Genomic DNA, 26,827 nt, shown 5'->3' on the forward strand with positions numbered 1-26,827 from the left:
GGGCCTCACGGGGATGCTGGGTATGGAGGGGGCACCCGGGGTCCTAGGGCTCGCGATGGGAACGTCGCCGTTTTGTTTTTTCTGGAACCTTCTGGGGGAGTCTGGAAGCCTCTAGGTAGTCTTCAGGGCGGAGAGCGTGCTTAGACCTTAGGCGCACGGACCTCGGGAGCCCCGGCCAGCCTGGCCGCCTGGGTCACGTGGTGCTGTGGGGGGGCGGGGGCTGCTTTTCTAGAAACTGAGGTGTGATGGGCGGCGGGGGGGGGGGGGGGGTTCCTGGGCGGCCTCGCCCGGTCCCGGGGCGTGCTTGCAGCTCGCTCTTCTGGAGCTGGAGAAATCCCGAGAACAGGACCTGCAGACCCAGAACAGATCGTCTTCAAACACTCGATGCACGCCAGGTCCCTAGCACAGGCCAGGCCAGCCAGGGCTCCAGGGGGCACGAAGGCGAGCTGATGCGATCAACTGGAAAGCGTGGTCACGGGGCCCTACCCCGGGGCCGGGGCCCTCAGCGGAGGGAAGGGGTGGGTGGGCAAAGCTGCTGAGTCACGCTGAGCTCAGCCCGGCGGGGCCGTGGGTGCGGCCCGGCCTCACCCTGGCGGGCAGCCTGTGGCGCCCGCCGAGGGACTGGGGGGGCGGGGGGCTGTGGCCTGTTTTTCTGCGCTCGCTCCTCGTTCCCTGCCTGTGGTCAGGCAGTTTTACCCCCGGGGGTGGCCTGACGTCTGCGGTGCCCTGCTGACTTGGGGCAGTTACTCATTAACCACGGCTCTGCAGAGCCCGGCCTTTGGCCTCCAACGCGACGGGCCTGGACACGGCTGCACAGGCAGAGCAAGACCAACCCCCAGGAAAGAAGGACGGGGAGGGGGGGTGCTCGAGCCTGAGGGCGCGGCAAGGTGGGGGCTGCAGCCTCAGAGCTGGGCGGAGGGCAAGGACCAAGTCCCCTTTAAATGTCCGCCTCTCCTCTCCAGCACCTAGGAGTTTGCTCCAGTTCCTGTGGCCTCCTCTCCCTCCATTCGGGACCTCTGGCCTCCAGGCCTGCATTTACAGGCCCGGCCCCGGGGCTAAGGAAGCCGCAGCTGCTACTTAGGCTTTAGGGAGCGGTGTTCCTGTTTGGCTGCCTCGGGCCACCAGCCGGCCTGGTGCCTGTCATACCAGATGGGTGGACTATTGACCATACAATCCAAAGTGGACCTGAGGTTTATTGTCCCCTCCCCCAGGCCACCATTCCCACCCCTCCCAATAATTACAAAAGTAAGAAAAACGCCTGTCCCCTGTCCCCATCAGCCCCCCCCCCAATGCCATAATTTATGAAGAAAAAACACAGTCCAAGGCGGTGGGCGGCCTCAGCCCATCTTCTTCCAGATCGTGAGAGAGGCAGTGAGGATTCCAGCCACAAAGATAGTCACTGTCTGCCACGTGGGCGTCCCGAAGTACGAGAGGAGGCCGTCCTGGGAACAGACATCTGTGTTACTGTCACACCAAACTGCAGGGGGGGGGGGCAGGGGTCACGTGACGGGATGCTAAGGTGCTCCCAGGCCTATAATCCCAGCACCCAACACTCAGGAACCTGAAGCAGGAGGGTTACAAAGTTGAATGTCAACCTGGGAAATCTGTTGAGACCCTCACTCAAAAACTAAGTTCAAGGTCAGTATATTGTACAAAGGGAGTCCAGGGCAGCCTGTCTCAAAAAAACAACTAGGCCAGGTGGTGGTAGCAGCGCACGCCTTAAATCCCAGCGCTTGAGAGGCGGAGACAGGCAGATAGATCTCTGAGTTCAAGGCCAGCCTGGGCTACAGAGTGAGATTCAGGACAGGCACCAAAACTACACAAAGAAACCCTGTCTCGAAAAAACAAAAAAACAAAACAAACAAACAAAAAACGAGACCAAAAACCCAACTATCAGAGGACTGGTGAGGTGCTCCTGTGGGAAGGAGCTTGTTGCCAGGCCTTTCTCCATATACACTCCATCTCCAGAGCCAACGGGAGAGCAGAGGACTGCAAACTATTCTGACTTCCACACACATGCCCACAAGCACACGGACATGCAAAATAAATAAATTTAAGAAGTAAATATGGCCGGGCGGTGGTGGCACATGCCTGTAATCCCAGCACTCAGGAGGTGGAGGCAGGCGGATCTCTGTGAGTTCAAGGCCCGCCTGAGCTACAGAGCTAGTCCAGGACAGACTCCAAAGCTACAGAGAAACCCTATCTCGAAAAAACAAAAACAAAAAAAAAGTAAATAAAGGGCTGGAGAGACAGAGAGATGGCTCAGCAGTTAAGGGTGCTGGCTGGTCTTCCTGAGGACTCGTGTTCAAGTCCCAGCACCCACATGGCAGCTCACAACCGTCACAACTCTAAGATCTGACACCATCAAACATACATGCAGGCGAAACACCACTGCACATAAAATGAAAATAAATTATTAAAAAAAAAATTAAAAGTACCCCCCCCCACAATCCCCAAATGGAAAAAGAAAAACATGATTATAATCTGGAAGTGGTGGCCCACACCAGTAATCCCAACACGAGAGGATGGACTGGAGGGTCACGCCTGGACTAGTGTGGGCTACACAGCATGAACCTGTCTCAAAAGAATGAGGACAGAGGCGGCAGCTGAGCTGGCAGAGGGCACAGGGCCTGGGTTCTACCCCAACGCCTCACAACCTGGCATGATAAAAGCAGGATGATCAGAAGTTCAAGGGCTATAATTCCAAATTCCAGAGTTATCTGAACCTGGAAAATATTTTCTCTGTAGAAAATAATAAAAATGGTAATATTTCCCAATAAGCCCTTTTAAGCCAAATAATAGTTGAATTATATATAAATATTGATTAGATTCTGGGATACAGAAGAATTATAACCTGTTTTTATGTTAAAAAATAATTTAAGTGGAAAATGCTAAAGGACTACTGAACTGATGTTGCATTTACATATCTATATCTGTATAAAATAATGATTACAAATGTTTGTTTAAAAAGGTGAAGTGTATACTCTGGTTACTCTTTAGATCGTATAAATCTTTCGCCTTTTACTAAAAATGTGAAATGGCCAGGCATGGTGGTGCATACCTTTAATCCCAGAACTAGGGAGGCTGAGATAGGTGGATCTCTGTGAGTTCGAGGACAGCCTGGTCTACAGAGTGAGTTCCAGGATAGTCAGAGCTACACAGTGAGACCCTGTCTCAAAAAAAAGGGGGGGAGGGGCTGGAGAGATGGCTCAGAGGTTAAAAGCAGTGGCTGCTCTTCCAGAGGTTCTGAGTTCAATTTCCCACAATCACATGGTGGCTCACAACATCTGTAATGAGATCTGGTGCCCTCTTCTGGCTTGCAGTCATACATGCAGGCAGAACATGATAAACATAATAAGTCTTTTAAAAAATAAAATAAAATAAAAATGTGAAGTGCAAATGTGAATTTAACAAGAAGCTGTAGATTTTCAACACTGTAGACAAACTCCTTTGTTACAAATAAATATTTATGCTTCTAAAAAAAAAGTTCAAGAGCATCTTCAGCTACAGAGCAATTTTGAGGCCAGCCTGAGATACATGAGACCATCTCAGAAATAAAGAACTATCAAGCTGGGGTCAAAGGGTCACCAGTGCTCTTGAGAGATTCTGGAAGGAAAGGCATCTATCTGCTGGTACAAATCAAGTCAGGTCACAGAAGTCAGTAGGTACCAGACGCACCAGGATGGTATATGTAAGAACAGATCATGTCTGATGGCCTGGTGCACCTCTGTGATGGCCCTTGGTTCTACTTAAGTGGTTCTCAATCTAATCCCATATCAGATATCCTACATATTTACACTATGATTTGTAAAAGTAACAATGAAATACTTTTATGGTTGGGGTCACCTCAACATGAGCAACTGAAGAAAGGGTCGTAGCATTAGGAAGGTTGAGAACTACTCATCTAAAGTGTGGCAAGGACTAAAGGGTCTCACCCAGCCACCCTGGTCTTGGATCCAGACAAGCAGCCGCTCTCGGAGGAAGTCCAGTGTCCAGCCCATGATGGTTCTGATTAGCTCGGGCACTTTGGTGCAGAGGGCCTGTGGGAGTAGGAAGGTTACACTGGGGACTGAGTCCTGTGCCCGTTCCTGGAGGTGGCCTCAGGCCTTGGCTTCCAATCCTCTGCCTCTACTAAGCACTCCCCCCGACCCCCAGTTTGAGTCAGCTCCATTAAACTAGAAAACTCCACTGATTTGCTCAGGATCCCTCGATGATTCCTCAGTGCCCTCTAGATGAAAGGCAGGGCAGAGGTAAGGCTCCATGGTAGAGCCCTCGCCCAGCATGTGTGTGCCCCTGGTTCCATCCCCAGCACCACAAACACGGGAAGAAGAGAGCTACAAGTGTGTGCGAGCTGACTTTCAGGACCCAGACACCGAGGCTTGATTTCTTTGAGACAGGTTTCCTCTATGTAGCCCTGGGTGTCCTCATCAACTCTCTGTAGACCAGGCTGGCTTAGAACTCTAGAGATCCAACTGCCTCTGCTCTCTGAATGCTGGGACTAAAGATGCATACCACCCTCCTGGCCCAGACACCTAGTCCTTTTGGAAGGACAGGAATATGGAGGCCCCTAAGGGGACTGAGGCGTCCTTCTGGATCGCTGAGAACAGTGGCGGTCTGGAAAAGACCGAGTGCCCACAGGGTCCACGTGAAGACCTGCGCCCAGTTTTGTTGTTTTAAGCTGGAGTTTCCCAACAGTGCCCAAGCCAATCTTGAACTTCTGGACTAAAGTGAGTCTCTTGCCACAGTGTGACTGGGATGATATGCACACCCACCGCAGGCAATCCACCTCTTCATATCCATCACTCTCTGATGCAGGCTGACTCTGACTGAACAAGTCTTAATTCAGCAATTCTCACCCCTCAAAGCTTGGGTCCTAAGCCATCTTCTAGGTTTTCTAGACCAGGTTAAGACCACCTCCTGGCAGACTCAGGACTTGCTCTCTTGATTGGAACAATGCTCTCTTCCCAGCCTGCATTTGGGTCCCAAGGGGGACTACTGTACGGACCACTATCCTTCTGCCTCCAATACTGAAGGCCCGTCATCTCAGGCAGGAGACCATGTCAAGATGGAAGGTGGCATGGACGATGGTCAGAGTTCTTACTCTGTGTAAGAGTAAGAGAAATAAAAAAGGGAAAAAAGGAAGACAAAAGAAGAAATAGAAATAAAAGGGAAAAAAAGAAGAGTGTACCGAACATGTGACACTACCATTAAAAATAACAAAATATGGCCAGAAATAGCTCTGCCCCAGTCTCCCTGCGCCTGCCCTAACATACCTACCCAAGTCTGGTCTCCATATCTAAATGTTCTCCATATCTAAAGATGACCTTGAACTCTTCCTGCCTCCAACTTCCCACGTCCTGGACCTGCAGACACACCCCAACCACACCTGATTGTGACACTGAACCCAGGGCTAGTGTATACGCTAGGTAAGCACTCTGGTCAACTGAGCCGCAGTCCGGCCCTCTAATTATGTTTGTGTATTGTGATGGGAGACAGAACCTGAGGCTTCACACACGCTATGCCGAGGACCCACTATTCAGCTCCATGCCCGCAGCTTCTGTTACACCCATTTCTGGGGTTTGTTTTGTTTTTTTTAAAACTAGGTTTTAGGTAGCCCAGGATAGCCTGAAACTCAGTATTTAGCTACAGTTAACCTTCAACTTTGATATTCCTACCTCAGCCTCATGAGTCCTAGGAATTACAGGCTTAAGCCACCACATCCGCTTTAAGGCCACCTATCCTGAGAAAGCTTTCTAGACTTGTCTGAGCTACCTCAATATTCTACCTTACCTCAACTTCACACCTGACAACCAACCAGAGCTCCATCAAGGAAGGGCTAGCTTGTTTTGTTCTGGGCAGAGGCCAGGTACTGGGGTCAGGCCATCAGACGTTTGGCCCAAAACATTTCTTGAATAAGTAAATACACAGCCATCTTTCTCCACTCCCTGGACCTGACCACTGCCGGGTAATCACAGACCTGAGGGTACACCTCTGGGCCCACGACCCTGGAGCTGCCCACCTTGAGCACCAGTTTGCTAGCAAAGTAGAAAAGGGCAACCACCCGGCCCCAGTTGAAGTTGCCATCAGCAAACATCTCCGCTGCCACACGGAAGAAGACCTCTCGGGGGGAGTCTGTGTCCACGTCGGCAATCATCCTACAGGAGACAGAAGAACAGCTAGCTGCTGCTGGGCAAGATGGGCAGACCCAGTGCAGGAGTTCCCACGGCTTCCCCAGACTAGAGAAAAGCCAACAAAGGCCAGAGCCAAGCTGCAACAGAGGATAACAAGCTGGGAAGGAGACGAGACCCCGAGAAAGCAAAGAAAAGGAATAGGACCTCGAATTAGTTTCAAGGTCCTGGGGAGGAAGTGACTAGGCCTTGACTCAGCAGGGGCATGTTCTCCTAGCATCTACAAGTAGAGAGCAGAACAACAACCTGCCTTGAAGTGTGACTTGGTGGTTAAGCACCTGCCTCCGATTATCAGTGAGGTGTCAGAGGCACGGCTCGGTGGTAGAGCACCTGCAAGCATCTTCCAGTGAGGGCCTGGAGACAGGGCTTTCTGGTAGACTATTTATGTAGCATCCTCTAGTAAGAGGCTAAAAGTAGAGCCTGCCTAGCATCCAGCAATGAGGGGCCGTGGGCGTGGCTCACGAGTAGACTTACCTAGAACCCACTATGACTAGGAAAAGACTTGCCTCACACACGCCAAGCCAGGGGCTGGGGGTGAGCTCAAAGGTAAAGGGCTGGTCTACCAGGTAAAAAGACCCTGGAGTCTGTCCCCAGCAAGGAAGAGCTGAGCTGAGTGGTGGGACACCTGGTTCCTGGGGAGGACAAAAGTGCACAGCGCCTGAGTTCTTGAGGTGGCAGGAAATCCCTGGACGGACCCCACGTTCCAGGAACCACACCTCTGCAGCTCCATGTTGCTGTCCAGCTCATCTCCAATTCGCCTGAGACACTCGCTCAGCTTCTTGGTGGATGCGTCCTGGGGTGGCTGCTCCAAGGTCAGCTCGGGTGTCTCCCCTGCCATCCTCCCAGCTCGATCCTGGATGAAACTAGATGTGAATGGAAGTGGGGGAGGGAGGCGCAGAGTGAGAACCTTGTCGCTCCTGAAGCCCACCCCCCCACAACAGGGCCTCACACTCACCCCTGCAGCAAAAAGGCTCCTGTCTTCATGATCTGCTCAGAGCTGGTGGGCCCTGGTGGAGAGAGGAGGAAAGGGGTGCCTGGACTCCTAGGTCCCGGGAAGTCAGGGGGCTGGGGAGGCTCATAATCCTGAGGGGAGACAGAGCTGGGTACCCTAGTAGTGACAGGTAACATGCAAGGCCGGGCGACTGCTTCTGATGGACAGGGGGCGGGACCCGGCCTGCACTCCGGCTCCTCCGAAGACGGAGACAGGGCACCAAAGCCAACAGACGCCCGGCCGGGGGCGGCGATGGGACCCGGCCCAGCCCAGGCCACCAGCAGGAAGTGGCGCTAGACAAGCCCGGGCCTGCCCGGGGGCGCGCACGCGGATGTCCGCCCTCGGGGTGCGGATGCGCCCGGCGGGATGGATCCGTGCGCCCCAGCCTGCTCCCGCCCGAGCCCAGAGCCGACGGGGCCCCGGGGGCCCTCGACCCGGCCTCGCCCTCCACCTCCCGCCTCACCGCCGCCTCCGAGCTGCTCCCCCGACCCGTCCATCACGGCCGCTGCCTCTCGCCGGGTGCGCCCCGGGCGGCTGCGGCGCGTCCCGGTCACGTGACCGCTCGCGGACGTGCGCCCTTCACGTGGGTGCCCCGCAACATGGCCACCGCCCCGCAGTGCGGGTCACGTGACTTCCGCGTCTGACGGGGCGGGGCCGCTGGCGCAAGAGTGCGCGTGCGCGGTTCCACCTGAAGCCGCACTGGAGTTCTTCCATTATTTCTTTTCCTAGGGAGACTGAAGCAGAAGCATTACCTTGAGTTCAAAGCCTGCCTAGGATAGGCAACAAAGCCTGGTCTCAAAAACAAAACAAAACAAAAAACAGACCAGGCATTTTCTCATCCTAGCACACTGGGAGGCCGAGGCAGGCGGATCTCTGTGAGTTCTAGGCCAGCCTGGGCTACAGAGTGACAGAGTGAGTTCCAGGAGAGGCTCCAAAGCTACACAGAGAAACCCTGTCTCGAAAAAAAAAAAAAAAAAACCAGAGAACCTACCTCAAAAATAAAGAACAGGCAGTACGTGAGACCCTCACTCGAAACTAAAAAACAGAGAGAGGAAGATGGGGGATGGGGGAAACCCTGGTATTGTGGCCCAATTGTCAAAGAAAACAAGTGAGTGAGAGAAAGAACCTTCAGAATATGGAGTAGCAACAGGCAAGGACCAACTCGAGTGTAGTAGGAGGAATTTATCAGTCTTCTGAGGGTTGGCAGGGACCCTGGTGGAGACAGTCATCTGGATGGCAGAAAGCCTCTTGGCTTGAGCCCTCTGTTTTTGGGTTTTTTTTTGTTGTTGTTGTTTTGTTCTGGTTTTGGGGTTTTTTGTTTGTTTGGTTGGTTTTTGTTTGTTTTCGAGACAGGGTTTCTCTGTGTATTTTTGGTGCCTGTTCTGGATCTCACTCACAGAGATCCGTCTGTCTCTGCCTCCTGAATGCTGGGATTAAAGGCGTGCGCCACCAACATGCGGTACCAAGTTGTTTGTTTTTCTTTTTAAAAACTTTGTATTGATTCTTTGTGGATTTCACATTATGCACCTTGACCCTACTCCTCCCCCTGTCCCCTCAAATCCACCCTCTGCCCTTTCCACCTCTCCCCTCCCGAAACAAAACAAAATTCAAAAGAACAAACAAAAAAAATAAAAACAATTCTTGGTGCGGAACCTTTACCAACCCCACATCTGACAGAGTACTGATCTCCAAAGTATATAAAGAACTCAAGAAACTAGACATCAAAATACTGAACAGTCCAATTTAAAAATGGGCTACAGAGCTAAACAGAGAATTCTTAAAAGAAGAATCTCAAATGACTGAAAGACATTTAAGGAATTGCTCAACATCCTTAATCATCAGAGAAATGCAAATCAAAATGACTCTGAGATACCACCTTACACCTGTCAGAATGGCTATGATCAAAAACACTAATGACAATGTTGGAGAGGATGTGGAGCAAAGGGAACACTCCTCCACTGTTGGTGGGAATGTAAACTTGTACAACTATTGTGGAAATCAGCATGGCGGTTTCTCAGAAAATTGGGAATCAATCTACCTCAAGACCCTGCCATAGCATTCTTGGTCACATACCCAAGGAATGCTCAATCATACCACAAAGATACATGCTCAACTATGTTCATAGTAGCACTATTTGTAACAGCCAGAACCTGGAAACAACCTAGATGCCTGTCATCCAAAGAATGGATTAAGAAAATGTGGTACATATATACAATGGAGTACTACTCAGCAGAGAAAAACAATGACAGCATGAAATTTGCAGGCAAATGGATAGAACTAGAAAATATCATCCTGAATGAGGTAACCCAAACCCAGAAGGACAAACACGGTATGTATCCACTCATAAGTGGATTCTAGATATAAAGCAAAGGACAATCAGACTGCAACCCACAGAACCAGGGACGTTATATTGCAGGGGGGACCCTGGGATGACTGTGGCTTACAATAAGTTTTGGTTTTACTCAATAAACAAACAAACAAACAAACAAAATAAAACAAAAAATGTATATCTAAAAAAAAATTCTCGGTGCGGAAGCTGTAGTGTGGTCCAGTGAGTCATACAGTGTACCCTTTAGTCCATACATCTTTACTTGAAAGTGTTCATTGATATGAGTCATTGGTGTTTGTTTTTTCTCTGTGTAGCCCTTACTGTCCTGGAACTCTCTGTAGAACAGGCTGGCCTCGAACTCAAGAGATCTGCCTATGTCTGCTTCTGCACTGGGATTGATTAAAGGCATATGTAACGTAGGCACCTTTTTTTTTTCCATTGGGTTTTATAATGCTTCACATCTTCACATCACTGTAATTAATTATGTATGCAATGTTTTAGTTAATTGAGAAGCTACCTCGATATCCCAAAAGGGCTGTATTCATTTGTTGTTAACTCCCTAGGATCTAGCACACCTCTTGACTCATGGTTGTCTCCAAATGGATCATTTAATGTCTGGCTAAATATCAGGAGTATACAGGAGACCCTGGCTGCCTCTGAGACTCAAGACCATATCTGTCCCTGGGCCGTGAGAAATGAGTTTCCCATGAAAACTGAGGTAGAAAGAAATGTTGTGATTTGTTTTCCCATGGTTTCATATACTAGAGAAAATAGGTAGATCCTCCGTGTCTTGTGAAGAGGTCGTGGGACCTTTAAGAGGAATTACCTAATGGGAGGACATTGGGACACTGCCTTGGAAGGAACTAGAGTAGATCTCATGAAGTCCTGTTGGGTTTTCTGCCTCTGGAGTGCTGGGATTAAAGGCATGCCCAGCAATGGGGGCTTTTTTTTTTTTTTTTAAGATTTATTCATTTTATTTTATGTGTATGAGTGTTTTGCTTGTGTGCTTATATGTTCACCACATGTGTGCTTGGTGCCCATGGAAGTCAGAAGAGGGTGTTGGATCTAGAAGTGGAGTTACAGATGCTGTGAGCCACCACGTGGGTGCTGGGAATTGAAGCCAGGTCCTCTGCAAGAGCAGCCAGTGTTCATAACCTCTGAGCCATCTCTCTAGCCCCTTGTTTTATTTATTTATTTATTTATTTATTTATTTATTTATTTATTTATTTATTTTAAGAGAGCAGGTTGTTGGGCTATAGATGTACTCCAATGGCAGAGTGTCTACCATGCATAATACCCTGGTCTGCCAGGACAGCCAGAAATTTGGTGGTTTTTCAAGACAGGGTTTCCCCATGTAATAGCTCTGGCTGTCCCAGAACTGGCTTTGTAGACCAGGCTGGCCTCAAACTCAGAGAAATCGACTCAGAGAGATCGACCTACCTCTGCCTCCCGAGTGCTGGGAGTAAAGATGTATGCCACCACCACCTGGCTAATTTTTTTTAGATGTATTTATTTTATTTTATATGTATGAGTGTTTTAAAAGCCTGTGAATGAAAATAAATAAATAGGGCTGGAGAGATGGTTCAGAGGTTAAGAGCACTGACTGCTCTTCCAGAGGTTCTGAGTTCAATTTCCAGCAACCACATGGTGGCTCACAACCATCTATAACGAGATCTGGTGCCCTCTTCTGGCCTGCAGTCATACATGCTGTATACATAATAAATAAATAAATCTTAAAAATAAATAAATAAATAAATAAATAAATAAATAAGAAAGGACATGACTGCTGCTAGGTATAGTGGAGGAGAAGATTTATTGTAGATAAAAGGGAGAATGTACGCAGAGGCAGGGACGTCTGGAAAAGTCCAGAGTGGACATGACTAGACTGACCTAGGTCATGTGGGGAGAGGGGGAGGGGAAGAGGAAGAGGGAGAGAAGAACCAGGTGCAGCAGCCAAGAAGGCCAGGTGCAAAAGGGGGCGGGTAACCAGAATGTCTGGATTATATAGGGAAGAGCCTCTGGGGAAGGGCAGCCAAGCCCCTGGGCTGGAGAGTTCAGGGTAGAGGGCCGAGGGATGCTGGGAGAACCAGGTGGCCAGGTCAGCTTTGAAATGTTAAATAGGCACCTCAGGTGTTTGTCGCAGGGTTTGAGAATTAACCCTGCATGTTTGTAGTGTACCCTGGGATTGCCTGGTACCCACAGAGATCAGGAGAAGGCATCGGGATTCTCTGGAACTGGGGTTAAAGACAGTTGTGAACCACTTTGTGAATTCAGTGTTCATCTTTTTTTCTTTTTTGATTTTTCAAGAAAGGGTTTCTCTGTGTCACCCTGGCTGTCCTGGATCTTGCTCTGTAGCCCAGGCTGGCCTCGAACTCACAGAGATCCACCTGCCTCTGCCTCCTGAGTGCTGGGATTAAAGGCATGCACCACCACCTCCCGGCCAAATCTTCACCTTCTTTAAGACCAACAAGTACTATTAACTACTGAGTCATCTGTCCAGCCACAGTGTCTCTGTCTGTCCTCCCCACCCCACCCCAAGTCCTCACCGCCCACATTCCCGCTCTAGGGTCTCACCTTGTAACTGGCTGGCCTGAAATTTGCTATGTAGACCAGGCTGGTCTTGAACTCATAGTTACCTGCCTGCTTTTGCCTCTGAGTGCTGGGATTAAAAGCATGCACCATTACATCCAGCTGCCACACCCACTCTTAATTAGTCCCTAACGGGGAAACCAATCTCAGGGAAAGGGAGAGGGACAGAGAAAGTCACTGGCTATTCCACATTCCTTCAAGGCCATTTTGGGTTCCTCACTGTAGAGTAACAGGTCAGTGGAAATTCACCCTGCCTCTGGACTGTCCCCAAACCTGGGACTTTGAAATCCTCACCCCCATGACCCAGGATTAATGGCCTAGTAATACTTCTGACTGTTCTGTACGTTTCTACGAGCTCAATGTGCATGCTTCAAAGACCATATAAAGCCTGCTCCTCTGCCAGCCCACTGCTCTCTGTCCTGGCCAGAGGTAGCTGCCATTCTAGGTTTCTTCCCAATAAATCTCTTGTGTGAAGATTGTTGCATGGTGGGACATGGTATTCCTTGGCTCCAGATCGCCAAGATACCCTTGGACCAGAAAACCCTTCACTCCCGCTTCCCAAAACAGCATCCTGGTGAATCTGAGGGCAGGTGATGAGAGAATGTACGGTAAGAACAAAAGCAAGGCGACTTTCAGGAGCCCAGAAAGGGAGTGTTCCAACATGAGAACTTGAGCTGTTGTGCAAAAATAACTCCAAAGCAAAGAGGGTCAAGCTAGGATCCTCAAGTAGGAAAAATTATTGCTTGCCATGTTCATCATCATTTATCCTGGGGGAAGACGACTCCAATAGCCTTCCTCACCTCCTCAAGGATTTCAGCCAAGAGCTCACTCTCTGCCAGAGGAATTACAGGACTTTCCTTAAGACCTAGGAGGAGAGAACACAGGAAGACTCATCCAAAACCCACACACCAACACCAAGAAGAATACAATTCCCAGAAGGACCCAGGGAATAGGCGGGGTGGTTTGAGAGGGTGTATGTTCCTCGGCATCCTGGGAAATGTAGTTCTCAATAGCTGTTTGCACTTGAGGGTAGGAAGGAGAAGCACTTTCTGCTTAGACTGACACCAGGCTGCAATTCTCCACTCCTTACCTTTACGCAGGCACTCACGGACGTGGTTGGCTTCATAACTCATGCATGATCCATTTAAAAAATTGTACTCTTTCCCAAGGACAGGCGGAGGGAACTCTTTATGCTGGTCATTCACCACCAGCTCTGTTGGGCACCATGTTTTGCCAATCTGGAGAAAGATAACAATGAATACTACTCAACCCTTACCAACAATGCTTCGAGGGTTTTACTCCTAACAGCAGGGATGAGCTCTGGCACCCGAGAGCTAAGGGTTCACCCCCATTCGATCTGTGAGGTTCAAGCCTGCCTCTTGCCTGAATTGGGTTTGAAGAGTGTCCTGTCATACTAAGACCCTGTTGTCTCCTTGGAATCAAAACTACCTTAGACTTGAGGACCAGCTCCTCCTTCAGCCAACTAATAAAGACTCACTGCCACATTGCAGGGCTGGCACCATCACTCTTGGCTCCCATCATTCTTTTTTTTTTTGAGACAGTGGTAGGTGTGGGGGGTGTATGTGTGGGGGTGTCTCGTGTAGCCCAGGCTGGATTCCAACTCCCAGTGAAACTGAGATTAATCTTGGACTTCTGATTCTTCTGCCTGATATTACAAGCATGTGCAGCCATACCTGGTTTCCATACAACACCTTCTGTAGCAAGAGATCCCACAGAGACATTGCATCTGGCTTAACTCCAGAGTGCTAGTACCCAGGCTTTGAGCTACCTTTTGTTATTGTTGGATTCTTTTTTTTTTTTTTTTTTTTTTTTTTTTTTTTTAATGTGACTCAGGACAGACTCTGATTTTTATTTGGAGATAGGAGAATAGTCTATGTTCCCATCTCACTCTTGCCCTGATTTCAGGTTCTGCTTCTGGGTAGAATTTAGAGACTTGGTGTTGGGCAAAGGGACACCCTGAAGATACAGAAGCACATTTCATAGACATAATAAACTAAAGGGGAAATTGTGGAACCAAGACAGTCGCCATGAGGTTTGACACACTAAACGCCTATTGTCCAAGGATCTTTCTGTGAAGAAGATGAGGCAACCTCACAGATCATTTCTTGGACTGGACATCAGCTGTAGCTGAGTGGTCAGACTCTCCACATTCTGCTTCTCCAGTCTCTTGGTGAAGAGTGTTTTGGTGGATGCTGGAGGCCCCCATACCCTCAGTGCACTGTGACAGCCTAAAGATGTCCTTCAGGCAGAGAATGGGCACCAGGTGAGGCTTCATCTTCTTTAGTGAAGAGAGCAGGTCCTGGAAGCCATCTTGCTCCTGAGGAGGGTACACTCGAGCAGCAGCTACTTCTCGGTGCCTCCACGCTCTTAATCAAGCTGCTGCCGCTCACCTGGGCTCAGAGCTCCCATCGCCTCAAATCTTGGCCTCCACAGTGGTCCTGACCTGGGCCGTGCTCGGCTGCTGCCAGGCTAGCAGCTCCCTGTGTTAAATGTTTGATTCTTATCTGGGTGCTTCCTGAAGGATTCAGAGCTTTTGCAAAACTAGTAACTAGAGGACTTGGCAAACCAAGAGGTCTCATGCCTGAGAAATGCTTAGGTAAATACTTCCCTCACACAACTGCAGATAAGAGGTTTTGGTAAGTGGAAGTTGCTTGCTTAAAGGGATAAAGCCTGCCAGGCGGTGGTGACACATGCCTTTAATCCCAGCACTCGGGAGGCAGAGGCAGGCGGATCTCTGTGAGTTTGAGGCCAGCCTGGTCTACAAAGTAAGTTCCAGGAAAGGTGCAAAACTACACAGAGAAACCCTGTCTCAAAAAAAAAAAAAAAAAAAAAAAAAAAAAAAAAAAAAAAAAAAAAGGTATAAATCCTGCTGGGCAGTGGTGACACAGGCCTTTAATTCCAGCACTTGGGAGGCAGAAGCAGGCAATCTCTATGCATTCAAGGCCAACCTGGTCTACAAAGCGAGTTCAAGGACAGCCAGAGCTGTGTAACACAGAGAAACCCTGTCTCCAAAAACAAAAAGAAAAGGGTGTAAATCCTGAAACAATAAAAAAGCTTTTTGCAGAGCAATGGGCAGTCAGTTCACCAGAAGCTGATTCCCCTGCTTTTGCTAAGCCCAAATTCATCCTAGAGTGGCCCTTTTTCTTCCAAGGGCCCACACAAAACAAGACTGACAACCTTCCTTCTTAGCTGGTAGAAGATCTGGAAGCAGTAGCCCTCTGCCCACTTGTAGGACAGAATGCAAACACTGAGAGGTCAGGAGGGACATGAGGGAAGAATGGGAGAAGTCCTTCAAAATGCAGGAAAAGGCTCAGATTATTCCACAGCTTGACTTGCTGTAGATAGGATTTCTTTCTCTCTTCAGATTTTTTTCACCGGTGTTGGGGATCGAACACACTCTCAGCTGTGCACTAAAAGGTGCTCTAGGACTGAGCCGTGCACACAGCCCCTCACTGGAGGATTCTAAGCAGGTGCTAGATCTCTGTCTCCAGATTCTCTTTCCGACTTTTGTTTTTGAAGGTGTTGCTAAGTAGTCCAGACTGTCCTTGAAATCCCTCTGCAGCCCAGAATGGCCTGGACCTATGGTTCCCCCTGCACCTTTGGGCCCAGCAGGACCTCCTTTCTTTGCAGCCGGGTAGCAAATGCAGGGTACCATACGTGCGAGCCATCTCTTCCAGTGAGCCAAGCTTTCACACCCAAAACAGGAGTTCTTTCTAGCAACGGCATTCCAGGATTCCAGGAAAATCTGACCTTTGGTGATATACAGATTGTGTCTGGGAACAGCTGGAAAGTCCTAAGCATGGGGTAGCATTATGTTTAGAACATAAACTGTTCACAGCAAAGGTGCGTGGCTGGAGTGTGGGCCTGGGAGGTTATAGCCACTCTTGGTGCTCACCTGCGTTCTTGGCTTCCTAGCTGTCACGGTATCAACAAAGTGTGTGGAAAAGCTTCTGTTGCCACTGGCCAAATTGGTTCAGTCTCCTTGCCTTCCTACCAGGATGTACTGACAGGATTTGAACCCTGAGCCAAAGTGAGCCTTTCCCTCAGGTACATTACTTCTGTTAGATAATGGTCACAGGAACAGGAAGAGTAGCAAATATAACTGGAAAGAACGCAGGACTAGAGCGTACCTTGGTGGCAGAGCACCTGTTTATCAGTCGGGAAGGCCAGGCTTCCATTCCCAGCACCAAAGAGCAAACATCCAAAGAGTTGGTTTGTCCTAAGGCCTTGGAATGTGGGACTGTGGTCTCGAGGCTGAAACCCCATCCCTTGGCTTGGTTCTTAAGGAGTCTGAATGTCTCAGAAGCAGGGTAAAAAAATGGTTACTTCGGCTCTAGAATCCCGCTCTAAGGTTGCTGTGCAGGCTCCCAGTCCTCGGGCGTGGGATGTCTCACCTGGGCCATGCCCTTGGTGCCAGCCACATATGCTGTGTTGGTGAGGTTGGAGCTGATGCTACAGGTGAGGCTGCCATGGACCCCTCCTGGGTACTGAAGAAGCACACTGACGGTGTCATCCACCCCTGTAACGGAAGCACAGGGCAGCACAGGGCAGCACAGGGCGGCACAGGGCGGCACAGGGCGGCACAGGGCAGCACAGGGCAGCACAGGGCGGCACAGGGCTGGGGCACCGGGGGAGTCCTGGGACAGACTGAAACAGGCCTCCAACCTTGGCCCAAACACTTGGCCTGGGTTTTGTTGGTCGTGTTTTGTTTCGTCTTGGGTTTTTTGTTTGTTTGTTTTTGCAGGGTTTTGTTTATTTGTTTGAGACAGAATCTTCTGGAGCTTGGGCTCATGCCAAACTTCTTAGGGATTAGACAATTATTTACAGATCCTCTTGCCTCCACTTCCTAAGAGTTGGGATTACAGACAGACACCACCATGCTTGGCTGAATAGTTTGTTTTGTTTTTTGTTTTTTGTTTTCAAGACAGGGTTTCTCTGTGTAGCTTTGAACCCTGTCCTGGATCTCGCTTTGGAGACCAGCCTGGCCTCGAACTCACAGAGATCTGTCTGGCTCTGCTTCCCGAGGGCTGGGATTAAAGACGTGTGCCACCTATGGCCAGCTTTTTAGTTTGGGTTTTTAAACCTTTATAATTAGTGTGTATATAGGCATGTTGTACATGCAGAGGGACATGTCCCACAGCACACCTGTGGAAGTCAGAAAACTCCAGAAAATTCTCTCTCCATCTTTTTCTAAGTTCTGGGGATCCAACTCTGGTCTTGAGGATCCCATGGTGAACACCTTTGACCCCCGCTGGGGCATCTCATCTGGCCCCTGTTTTGCTTTTATCAAACAAGGCTTTACTGTACAGTCCAGGCTGGCTTTGAACTCATAGCCTCTTCCTGCCTCAGCCACCAACGGGCTGGGATTACAGGCTTCAGCCACAATGCCTGAATTAATTGTGTACTTTGAACGAGTAATTGTATGGTGTCTGAATTATACCTCAGGCCTGGAGAGATGGCTCAGTAGGTAAGGGCCCGTGCTGCTCTTGCAGAGTAAGTGGGTTCAGTTCCCAGCACCCACATGGCACCTCACAACTGTCTGTAACTCCAGTTCCAGGGGATCAGATGCCCTCTTTAGGCCTCCCTTGGCACCCAGCTTCATGTGGTACACAGAGGCTCTTGCAAGCAAAACACCCATACACATAAAAGAAAAACCACTTTTGTTTGTTTGCTTGTTTTTCGAGACAGGGTTTCTCTGTGTAGCTTTGGAGCCTTTCCTGGGACTCACTCTGTAGCCCAGGCTGGCCTCCAACTCACAGAGATCCGCCTGCCTCTGCCTCCCGAGTGCTGGGATTAAAGGCATGCGCCACCACCGCCCAGCTTGTTTGTTTTTCAAGACATGGTTTCTCTATGTAGCCCTTGCTGTCCTGGAACACTCTATGTCAACCAGGCTGGCCTGGAATTCACAGAGATCTGTCGGCCTCTGCCTCTTGTGTGCCAGGATTAAAAACATGCTATTGCACAGCCCCAAAACTCAACTTTTTAAAGGTATTACTTTCTGAATGAGTAAATGACTAAATGAACCTACCCTTTCGAAAATATGCATTGTACTTTTATTTGTGTGTGTGTGTGTGTGTGTGTGTGTGTGTTGGGGAGTGCCTGTGGAGACCTGAAGAGGGTTTTGGACCTCCTGTATTTGGAGTTACAGGTAATTGTGAATGGGTGCTGCAAACTGAACTGAGGTTGTCTGTAAAACCAGTAAGCATTTAATCACAGAACCACCCTGAACCACTCTTTCCTGTAAAGAACCTACTTTGTAATGTTGTTACAATCATTCCATTAATCCAGGTAAAAAAACCAAAATAACTTACAAAGTTACATAGAGCACAGATAAGCCTTTTGTGTTACTTTAAAATAAAATCAAGACCTGAGCATGTAGGTGGGTTGCAGAGTGCTTGCCTGATGAGGGAAGAAAGGTGGAATCGCATGGCAGAACAGACCTGCAATCTCAGCACCTGGAAGGCTGAGGCAGGAGGACCAGGAGTTCATGGTCTCCTTGAGCTACAGTTTGAGTTCAAGGCCAGCTACTTGAGACACTGTGGCAGGAAAATTTAAAACAACAGTAATAACTAAAAGCAATATAAAACAAACAAACAAAAAAAAAAAAAAAAAGAGGAGGCTGGAGAGATTGTTCAGTGGTTAAAAGCACAACTGCTCTTCCGGAGGCTCTGAAGAGGCCTAACTTAACCTTAGTGCAGCCATGACAGGAACCAGGAAAAGCCACAAACTGTGCCCAGCAGGGGACCATTCAGAATTGAGACAAACAAGTATTAAAGGCTCTAGAACTTCAAGGAGAGCTTACAGAATCTGTGTATAAGTTGCCAGTTTCCGTGCAGCAATGCAGGTACCAATCCCTGTTTGACAAGGCTTCTGTTACTTCACTCCTGACCAATAGGAGTTCAACCCCATCTGAATCTGGATTCCCCTACCCTCCCAATCCTTTACTCCTTAAAAACCCTGCCTCAACTGAGCTCAAGGCTCTCCTTGATCCAATCACTATGTCAGACCCGGTTTCTCTGTGTAACAACCCTGGCTGTCCTGGAACTCATCTGTAGCCCAGGCTGGCCTTGAGCTCACAGAGATCAACCTGGCTCTGCCTCCCAAGTGTTGAGATTAAAGGCATGCGCCACCACCTCTTGGCTATTTCTTTTTCTTTCTTCCGTTTTTTGTTTTTTTTTTTTTTCCGAGACAGGCTTTCTCTGTATGGCCCTGGCTGTCCTGTAACTTGCTTGGTAGACCAGTTTGGCCCCTGAATTCAGAGATCCACCTGCTTCTGCCTCCTGAGTGCTGGGATTAAAGGCATGTGCCACCACCACCCAAAACCAACTGTTTGTATTTAAGTGCTAACCATTTGTCTTAATAGTTACTTCAGTTCATCGACTCCCACGACACCCCTATTATTAACATTGGACCAGTCACGTAATTAAGACCCAGCCATGCAGTTTCTGATCATGTGGTAAAGTGACATGTATGCCCAGTGGAGAGCTGACCTGCGTGAAAGAGCAAAGACGTGCAGGGTGGAGTTGGGAGCCAGGTTCTTAAGAAGACATTGGGTCCTGCCTACCTTTCCGAGGATGCCCTAGTTCTTTGAACTACATTTCCCAGGAAGCCATGGGGTAGCCCCCTGCCTAAACCACATATACATGTGCCTCTGGCTGTTCTGGGAATGGTAGTTCTTTGTGTGTCCAGTGCGTAGCTAGGAGAGGCGTCCCTCAAGGAAGTCCCTCTAGCGGTCTAACTTGATTTCTCTGGTGGTGGGGAGGAGGAGCAGGGGACTTGAGAGAGAACGCCTCCTACCGCCGTCTAGCTGAGAAAATGCAGTACCTGTTTCATGGATCCTTCCCACGGCCGAAATCTTCTCTGGCTTCTGCGCACCAAAGACCATGGAGAGAAACTGGACGCAGTAGACGCCCAGATCCAGCAGGCCGCCGCCGGCCTGGCTCCAGTCTCTGGACCGGGGAAAATGGCTTAAATCTAGCCCCATTTCTGCCCGGGCCACTCGTAGGTCCCCAACAGTTCCTTGGACCAAAACTTCCCGCAGAGCCTCCATGGCAGGAAAAAACCGGCTCCACAAGGCCTGCAAAGCGGAGTGGGGAGCCCAAGGGAACAGAGACATCAGTATTCAGGAGGTGATCAACCACACCTCCCTTAGGGTCCTAGTCTCGAGGGATATCCACTGCTTCCCCTACCCAAAACACACCTCTAGCCTTCCACTTTCCACCTGGGACCATCACCCCAGTTTTCCTTATCCAACTGTCTCTGCCCCAACCACGGTTTTGTTGCTTTATTTTTGATTTTTTTAGATAGGGTATTATGTAGCCCAGGCTGGCTTCAAACTCATTATGTAACAGAAGTGAGTCTTAATCGAGGAACTACCTAGATCAGATTGGCCTGTGGGGGAGTGTCTTGATTTTAAACGATGTAGGAGGGCCAGTTCAGCACAGGTTTCACTATTCCTTGGGCAGGTGGGCCTGAACCCAGAGCCTTGGGTTAGGGACGCGCTCTAGCCTCTTCCCTAAAGATGAGATAGCATCTCTAGCCCCTAAAAAACTTGAGATTTGTGGGCACGGCGGCACACACCTTTACTCCCTGCACTGGGGATGCAGAAGCAGGTAGAGTTTGAGGCCAGCCTTGTCTACATAGTGAGTTCCAGGACAGCCAGGATTATCTCCAAAAAAAAAAAAGGCCTTTGCCTGAAAAAGAGTCTTCTCTGTGTGTGTCTCTCTCCAAACACCCTCTCTTCTCTCTCCCCTAAATCTGACATGGAGAATGTTCCACACATTCTGAGGTTGTTCTGTCCCATTTGCTAAGGATTATGACTCCATCATACTTGAATAAGCCCTATGGCTGCACTTTCTGAGAAAGGGTCTCATGTAGTTCAGGCTGGCTTCAATCTCTCTATGTAGCTGAAGATAACCTTGCACTTTTTAATAAAGTTTATTGTATTTGTGAGTCTGAATGTGCACATGTGCATGCAGATGCCCCCAAAGGCCAGAAGAGGGCAGCAAATCCCCTGAAACTGGAGGTACAGGTGGCTGGGAACAAGCCAATGTGTGGGCTGAGACCTGAACTCTGGTCCTCTGGAAGAACAGCCAGTGTTCTTAACTTCTAAGGCATCTCTCCAGTTCTAAGTGTAAAACCACCATCCCTTCCTTCCTCTCTCCTTCTTCCTTCCTTTCTTTCTTTTTTTGAGACACAATCTTGCAACCCTGCCTGCCTTGGAACTCACAAAGATCCCAGTGCTAAGACTGAAAGTGTCTACCACCATGCTGGGCAGCCTTGAACTTTTAATCCTCCTGCCTCTGCCTCCTTTCCAGTACTGAGATGTCAGAAGTGAAGCATCGCACTGGTTCCTGTGGTGTTGAGGATGGAACCCAGGGCTTCCTCCATGCCAGGCAAACACTGTCCACAGGGCTCCATGGCCAGCATCTCTTCAGCATCTTCAGCATCGCTTGCTTGGCTTCTTTTTTTTTTTTTTGAGACAAGGTCTCACTGTGTAGCTCTAGCTGGCTGGAAATTTGCTAGGTAGACAAGGCTGGACTCGAACTCACAGAGATCCTCCTGCCTCTGCCTCCTGAGTGCTGGAATTAAAGCCGTGGGCCACTACTGCCCAGCTAAATCACTAATTTTGGAAGTCACACAGTTTGGTGGCAAATTTTTAGTCTCCCATTAGCTTTGCCATAGATGACATCTCTGACTGGAGCTATGTAATGGGTTAAAAACTGCACTGCCTTGAAGGTGACCTCCCCTGTACTGGGGATAGAGCTCTGGAAACATCTCTTTTCATTATCTCCTGTTCTGCAGAGAAAGAAGCTGTTCGTGTATCAGTATTTCACTTTTCCCGGAAGAAGCCACTGTGCTTTCCTCGGGTTCACAGAGCAAGCAGTAACCGGAAGACAACCGCAGCGTGTGCCTCTGGAAAGCTGAAGTCCTGCGTGCTGTGTCTCTCCTGAGCCTCTGGTCTGCCCGACATTTCCCCAGAACTCCCTAGGGAAGTCCTGCTCCAGCAACCCCAAAACAAAATGGCCTCTGTCTTTTTTGGTTTTCTTGCTTTCCAAATAAAATACTTTCTCTAACCTGACCTTAGTCACTAGCCTCTCCAAGTGGGGAACAGTGGACTTGGGCTTGTGCTTGCAACAGATGCTAGATTCAGTTACACCCGGGCCTCACCGAGATTCCGATCCTTTGGCATTTCGACTGTGGGCAAGCTTGGGCACTGTGTTTAGTCCTGGCAGCTGGTGCTATATGGAGGTCAGAAGGGCCCTCGGGCTTACCTCCATCAGGAAGATGCCCCGAGAACGGGCCTCTGCAGCCATCTCCCGAACTTCTGCTGCATTCACACCCATGGGTTTCTCGCACAGGACAGCCTTGCCCGCCGCCAGGCAGAGGAGCACCGCTGATTTGTGCTGGGGGTGCTGGGTGGCGACGTAGGCCACCTCTGGGGTAGAGGGAAGGAGATAGTCAGCAGCAGCGCTCACAAGGAGAGGCCTGTCGCCAACGGGCATGGACAAAGTGGTGGATCCAATCCTAATCGTCTCATTGAGAAGAGACTACCAAGCTTTGTGGAGGCTGAGGCAGGAGGATAACCAAATTGAGACCAGCCTGGGCTGTGTCAAATATCCAAGGGGCCAGGCATGGTAGGTAGCCCAGGTTTTTTTTTTTTTTGAGCTGAGGATGGAACCCAGGGCCTTGTGCTTGCTAGGCAAGTGCTCTACCACTGAGGTAAATCCCCAGCCCCTAGCCCAGGCCTTTAATCCCAGCACTTAGAAACTGGAAACCAAGGCAGGCAGAGCTCTGTGAGTTTGAGGCCAGTCTGGTCTACAGAGTGAGTTCCAGGTCAGCCAGGACTACACAGGGAGACCCTCTCTCAAAAGAAAACAAAGTGTTGGTATACAGCTCTGTGGAGCCTAAATTGTGAGGGTCAATCCCCAATGCTGCAAAATAAAGAAACAAATTCTTAACAGATTCCTTAGCATCCTGAGAAATTTAAAACTTAACACTTGGCCTTAGCTACAGCGGCCTGGCATCCAAGCACAGTTTAATATTGTTAACCCAGCCTCTGGCCAAGTCGTTCATTCCTTTTAACTCTGCTTCCTACCCTAGCTGAACCTAAGCCTTTCCAAAGCCCCCTGCCAGTCAGCTGCACCTGCTTTTTTTGGGGGGATGTCTTGGAACTCCCTCTGTAGATCACAGATCTGCCTGCCTCTGCCTCCTGAGTGCTGGGATTAAAGACGTGTGCCACCACCGACCGGCGTCAGGTGCACCTGCAATCAGACATTCACCACAGCGCAGGCAGGAGGCTGTGCCTAGCTCCGCGTCCCCTCCGTCATCCAGGCCACTCACCCACGTCTGGGTCCTTTGCTAGCTCCTCGTAGGAGCCATATGCCTTGGGGATGTTGTATTTCTGGGCGAACGCCTTCGCCCTGTTCAGGTCCCTCGCAGCCACTGCTACCACCTGGTGTCAGAGTCAAAGGCTTGGGGTGGGACCATTGTAGAGATAAAGGAGGTGGGAGGCAAGCATGGGAAGAGCTGAAACAGGGAGACTAGAGCCTCCCCCACGATGGCTAGGGGACAGATTCCTGTCTGGAAGGAGGAGCAGGTGCATGGTGGACAAGCCAGACTTATGCGGTGCCCGGGCTCAGGCCAGCCTCGGCTACAGAAGAGTCCAAGACCATCCTGGGTACATGGCAAGACTCTGTCTGAATACGACGGGAAGGGAGGGCCCAGTCCCTGACTGTGTAGCATCTTCTCCTCCCTGCAGCTAAGATCCACCTCTGCAGACCTCGCGCACCTCAGCTTAAGAGACTGGGGTGAAGAGGAGCGGGCTGAAAACAAGTCCCTTCTGCTCTGAGAGTCGCCCGCCACCTGTCTCTGACCTAGGGGCTCTCCACCCTCAGACTCTCATCCCTCAGACCAGGGACCTTGCTAAGAGCCACCCCCCACCTTCCCTTAGACCTGGGGTCTCGCACCTGGTGCTCCGAGGGAGGCAGTGAGCTCAGCATGGTGGTAAAGTCGCTGGCGATTAGGCCAGCTGACACGATGCCCCAGCGCAGCGCCATGCTCACCCTGCCTGGATGTCTTCCGCCTGTGAGGAGACAGCGCGCTCTGCCAGGCTGGAGGCGGGGCCACGGAGCCCTGCTGCCAGGCTGGAGGCGGGGCCAGCGGAGCCCTGCTGCCAGGCTGGAGGCGGGGCCAGCGGAGCCCTGCTGCCAGGCTGGAGGCGGGGCCCGCGGAACCCTGCGCTGCCAGGCTGGAGGCGGAGCCCGCGGAGCCCTGCGCTGCCAGGCTGGAGGCGGGGCCCGCGGAGCCCTGCTGCCAGGCTGGAGGCGGGGCCCGCGGAGCCCTGCTGCCAGGCTGGAGGCGGGGCCAGCGGAGCCCTGCTGCCAGGCTGGAGGCGGGGCCCACGGAGCCCTGCTGCCAGGCTGGAGGCGGGGCCAGCGGAGCCCTGCGCTGCCAGGCTGGAGGCGGGGCCCACAGAACCCTGCGCTGCCAGGCTGCACCTTCAGAGGAGCAGGACTTCACCTTCGGCGGCGTGTTTTGAGACTTTGACCTTTAGGGACACACCTGAAGAGTTGTCAGAGAGAGAAGCAGTCATTTCTCTAGTGCTGGGCTCTGCTTCTCTCTCCGACAGTGCCTACTCTGTTGCTCAGGCTGGCCTGGAATTCACAATGTAGCCCAGGCTGCTGACCACAACTCAAGGCAACCCTCCTGCCTCAGCTTCCTGAGTGCAGAGATTACAGACGTACACCACCATGCTTGTTTTTCAAGTGTCCTATCATTTTTTATTTTATTTTGAGACAGGGTCTTGATATTGCTAGAAATTGGTCTGGAGTCTCAAGAAAATGACCACAGGATCCAAAGTATTTTTGGTGAGGAGAAATCTGTTGACTGGGGCACAGCTGTGCCAAAGCAAGCAGCAAACACTCCCAGCAGGGACTCACTGGGTTTGTTTTTGTTGTGTGTGTGTGTGTGTGTGTGTGTGTGCGCGCGCGTGCGTTTCCCCTGCGTGTATGTATGTGTACCATGTGCATGCCTGGTGCTCTCAGAGGTCAGAAGAGAGTGTTTCAGTGGCTGGAGAGATGGCCCAGCAGTTAAGAGCATTGGCTGCTCTTCCAGAGGGCCCAAGTTTAGTTCCCCATGGCAACTCAGGACCATCTTTAACTCCATTTCTAGGAGATCCAATGCCTTCTGTCCTTTATGCACACCACACGTGTACATGGTACACATAAATGCAGACAGGCAAACCCTCAGAAACATAAAATAAATAAAAAGAAGAAGAAGAAGAAGAAGAAGAAGAAGAAGAAGAAGAAGAAGAAGAAACAAAACAGAAGAAGGTATTGGATCCCCTAGAACTGGAGTGATAGATGCTGTGACCCATTCCTCATGTGGGTGCTGGGAACCTAACCTGGGTCCTCTGTGAGAACAGTAAGTTCTCTTACTCGGATTACGTCTTTACAAGTCTCTTTGTTGATGGAACTTTATTTATCTCATTTAACTTTTGGAGAGAAAAGAAAGTACATCTTATTACACTCTCTAGTTCCTCCTCTCTTACAGCACAATTTCATTCTGCCTTTTCTTCAAATTCACCTAACATTGTCTGCCTGTGCCTAGGTGTTCAGAAGTCAGTATTGAGAGAAAGGAATCTCTTCGGTTGTCATAGTTGAGTTAATCATTGAACTAACTGGTTATGCAGCATCTGACTGGAATGGTGACCCACAGGTGTTCTTATGACCCCCAGAGCTAGGGCCAGAATCCTCTCCCCTGTCCCTCTGTGCTTCTTCCTGGCTCAGGTCACATTTTTGTTCTGGAAAACTGAATTACCCACAGTTTCTATTTAGAGGAAATTCTTAAGAGTGAAAGACCCTAACCCTTCATGCTTACCCTTAACCCCAGGAGAATAAGGAACTAAAAAGAAATCTAGTTCCAAGGGCAAGCTGACTCAGCCATTATTCAACCACCCCTGTAACAATGTAAAAAGATTTCTGTTAAGAGATGTGCTCACCTGTGACTGGGATAGTTGCAGGTGTTCCAGGAAGGACCACTGTGACCTTTGTGTAAACTCCACTCCCGCCCTGATACCCCCCCTTGAGGTTTCAGGAAAAATGTACCTGTTGACGTAACTGTACCCCCTCTGTGATCACTCTGTACCCAGACCATGATCTTGTGAAATGAAATTGTATGGGAATTGTAACCTTATGGCTTTTGTGGGTTTTTCCTTTAAAAGCTCCCATGGGGCTGCAGTTAGCCCGACTGTACAGCCGCATTAATAAACACCTCTTGCTGTTGCATCAACTGGACTGGAGTCTGGGTTCTTGGGGCGCCCACTTGAGACCCTAGATTTTTGGGGTCTAACAAGAGAATTAACTGAGTTCTGTGGACTACTATGTAAAATATAAAAAACGTATTCTCAACTGGTTGGCCAAGTCCACCTTCAGCAAGACGATATCCAGTTTCCCTTGCCTTGTAGACGTTTATTTCAGACCTGGGTAGCTGGGGGCTGGAGAGAAGGCTCAGTAGTTTAGGGCATGTGCTGCTCTTGCGGAGGACCTGAGTTTGGTTCCCAGCATGCACACTGGGCAGCTCACAATCACCTGTAACTCCAGCTCCTCTCCGAATTCTGTGGCCATCTGCACTCCTGTGGCATATGCACACAGACACATACACACGGGGAACTAAAAATAATTTTTTTTTAACGGTGGGACTTGGTGG

The 26,827-nt window shown here is 49.9% G+C and overlaps 2 protein-coding genes across 5 annotated transcripts; both read right to left on the reverse strand.

Annotated features, from left to right (window-relative positions):
• Nucleotides 1-1,173: 1,173 nt before the first annotated feature.
• Nucleotides 1,174-7,791, reverse strand: Bax (BCL2 associated X, apoptosis regulator). 4 transcript variants are annotated; one of them, XM_028859167.2, is made up of 6 exons: nucleotides 7,643-7,791; nucleotides 7,144-7,195; nucleotides 6,905-7,051; nucleotides 6,020-6,155; nucleotides 3,936-4,040; nucleotides 1,174-1,442 (listed from the first exon to the last, which is right to left on the reverse strand). In XM_028859167.2, the coding sequence occupies exons 1-6, from the start codon at nucleotides 7,674-7,676 to the stop codon at nucleotides 1,338-1,340; spliced, it is 579 nt and encodes a 192-aa protein (XP_028715000.1). In that variant the 5' UTR covers nucleotides 7,677-7,791; the 3' UTR covers nucleotides 1,174-1,337. The 4 variants fall into 4 exon arrangements, with proteins under 4 accessions (XP_028715000.1, XP_028715001.1, XP_028714999.1 ...); XM_028859168.2 differs by lacking the exon at nucleotides 7,144-7,195 and having other exon boundaries at nucleotides 1,185-1,442; nucleotides 6,905-7,052; nucleotides 7,642-7,733; XM_028859166.2 differs by lacking the exon at nucleotides 7,643-7,791 and having other exon boundaries at nucleotides 1,185-1,442; nucleotides 7,144-7,561.
• Nucleotides 7,792-12,196: 4,405 nt separating this feature from the next.
• Dhdh (dihydrodiol dehydrogenase) lies at nucleotides 12,197-24,239 on the reverse strand. The gene is made up of 7 exons (XM_028859171.2): nucleotides 24,088-24,239; nucleotides 23,462-23,573; nucleotides 22,393-22,556; nucleotides 19,943-20,195; nucleotides 16,513-16,637; nucleotides 13,188-13,335; nucleotides 12,197-12,962 (listed from the first exon to the last, which is right to left on the reverse strand). Exons 1-7 carry the CDS (start codon nucleotides 24,175-24,177, stop codon nucleotides 12,856-12,858), a joined length of 999 nt encoding a protein of 332 aa, XP_028715004.1. The 5' UTR covers nucleotides 24,178-24,239; the 3' UTR covers nucleotides 12,197-12,855.
• Between the last annotated feature and the right edge of the window lie 2,588 nt (nucleotides 24,240-26,827).

The sequence above is a fragment of the Peromyscus leucopus genome, chromosome 1, assembly GCF_004664715.2.
Source record: "Peromyscus leucopus breed LL Stock chromosome 1, UCI_PerLeu_2.1, whole genome shotgun sequence".
NCBI lineage: Eukaryota > Metazoa > Chordata > Mammalia > Rodentia > Cricetidae > Peromyscus > Peromyscus leucopus.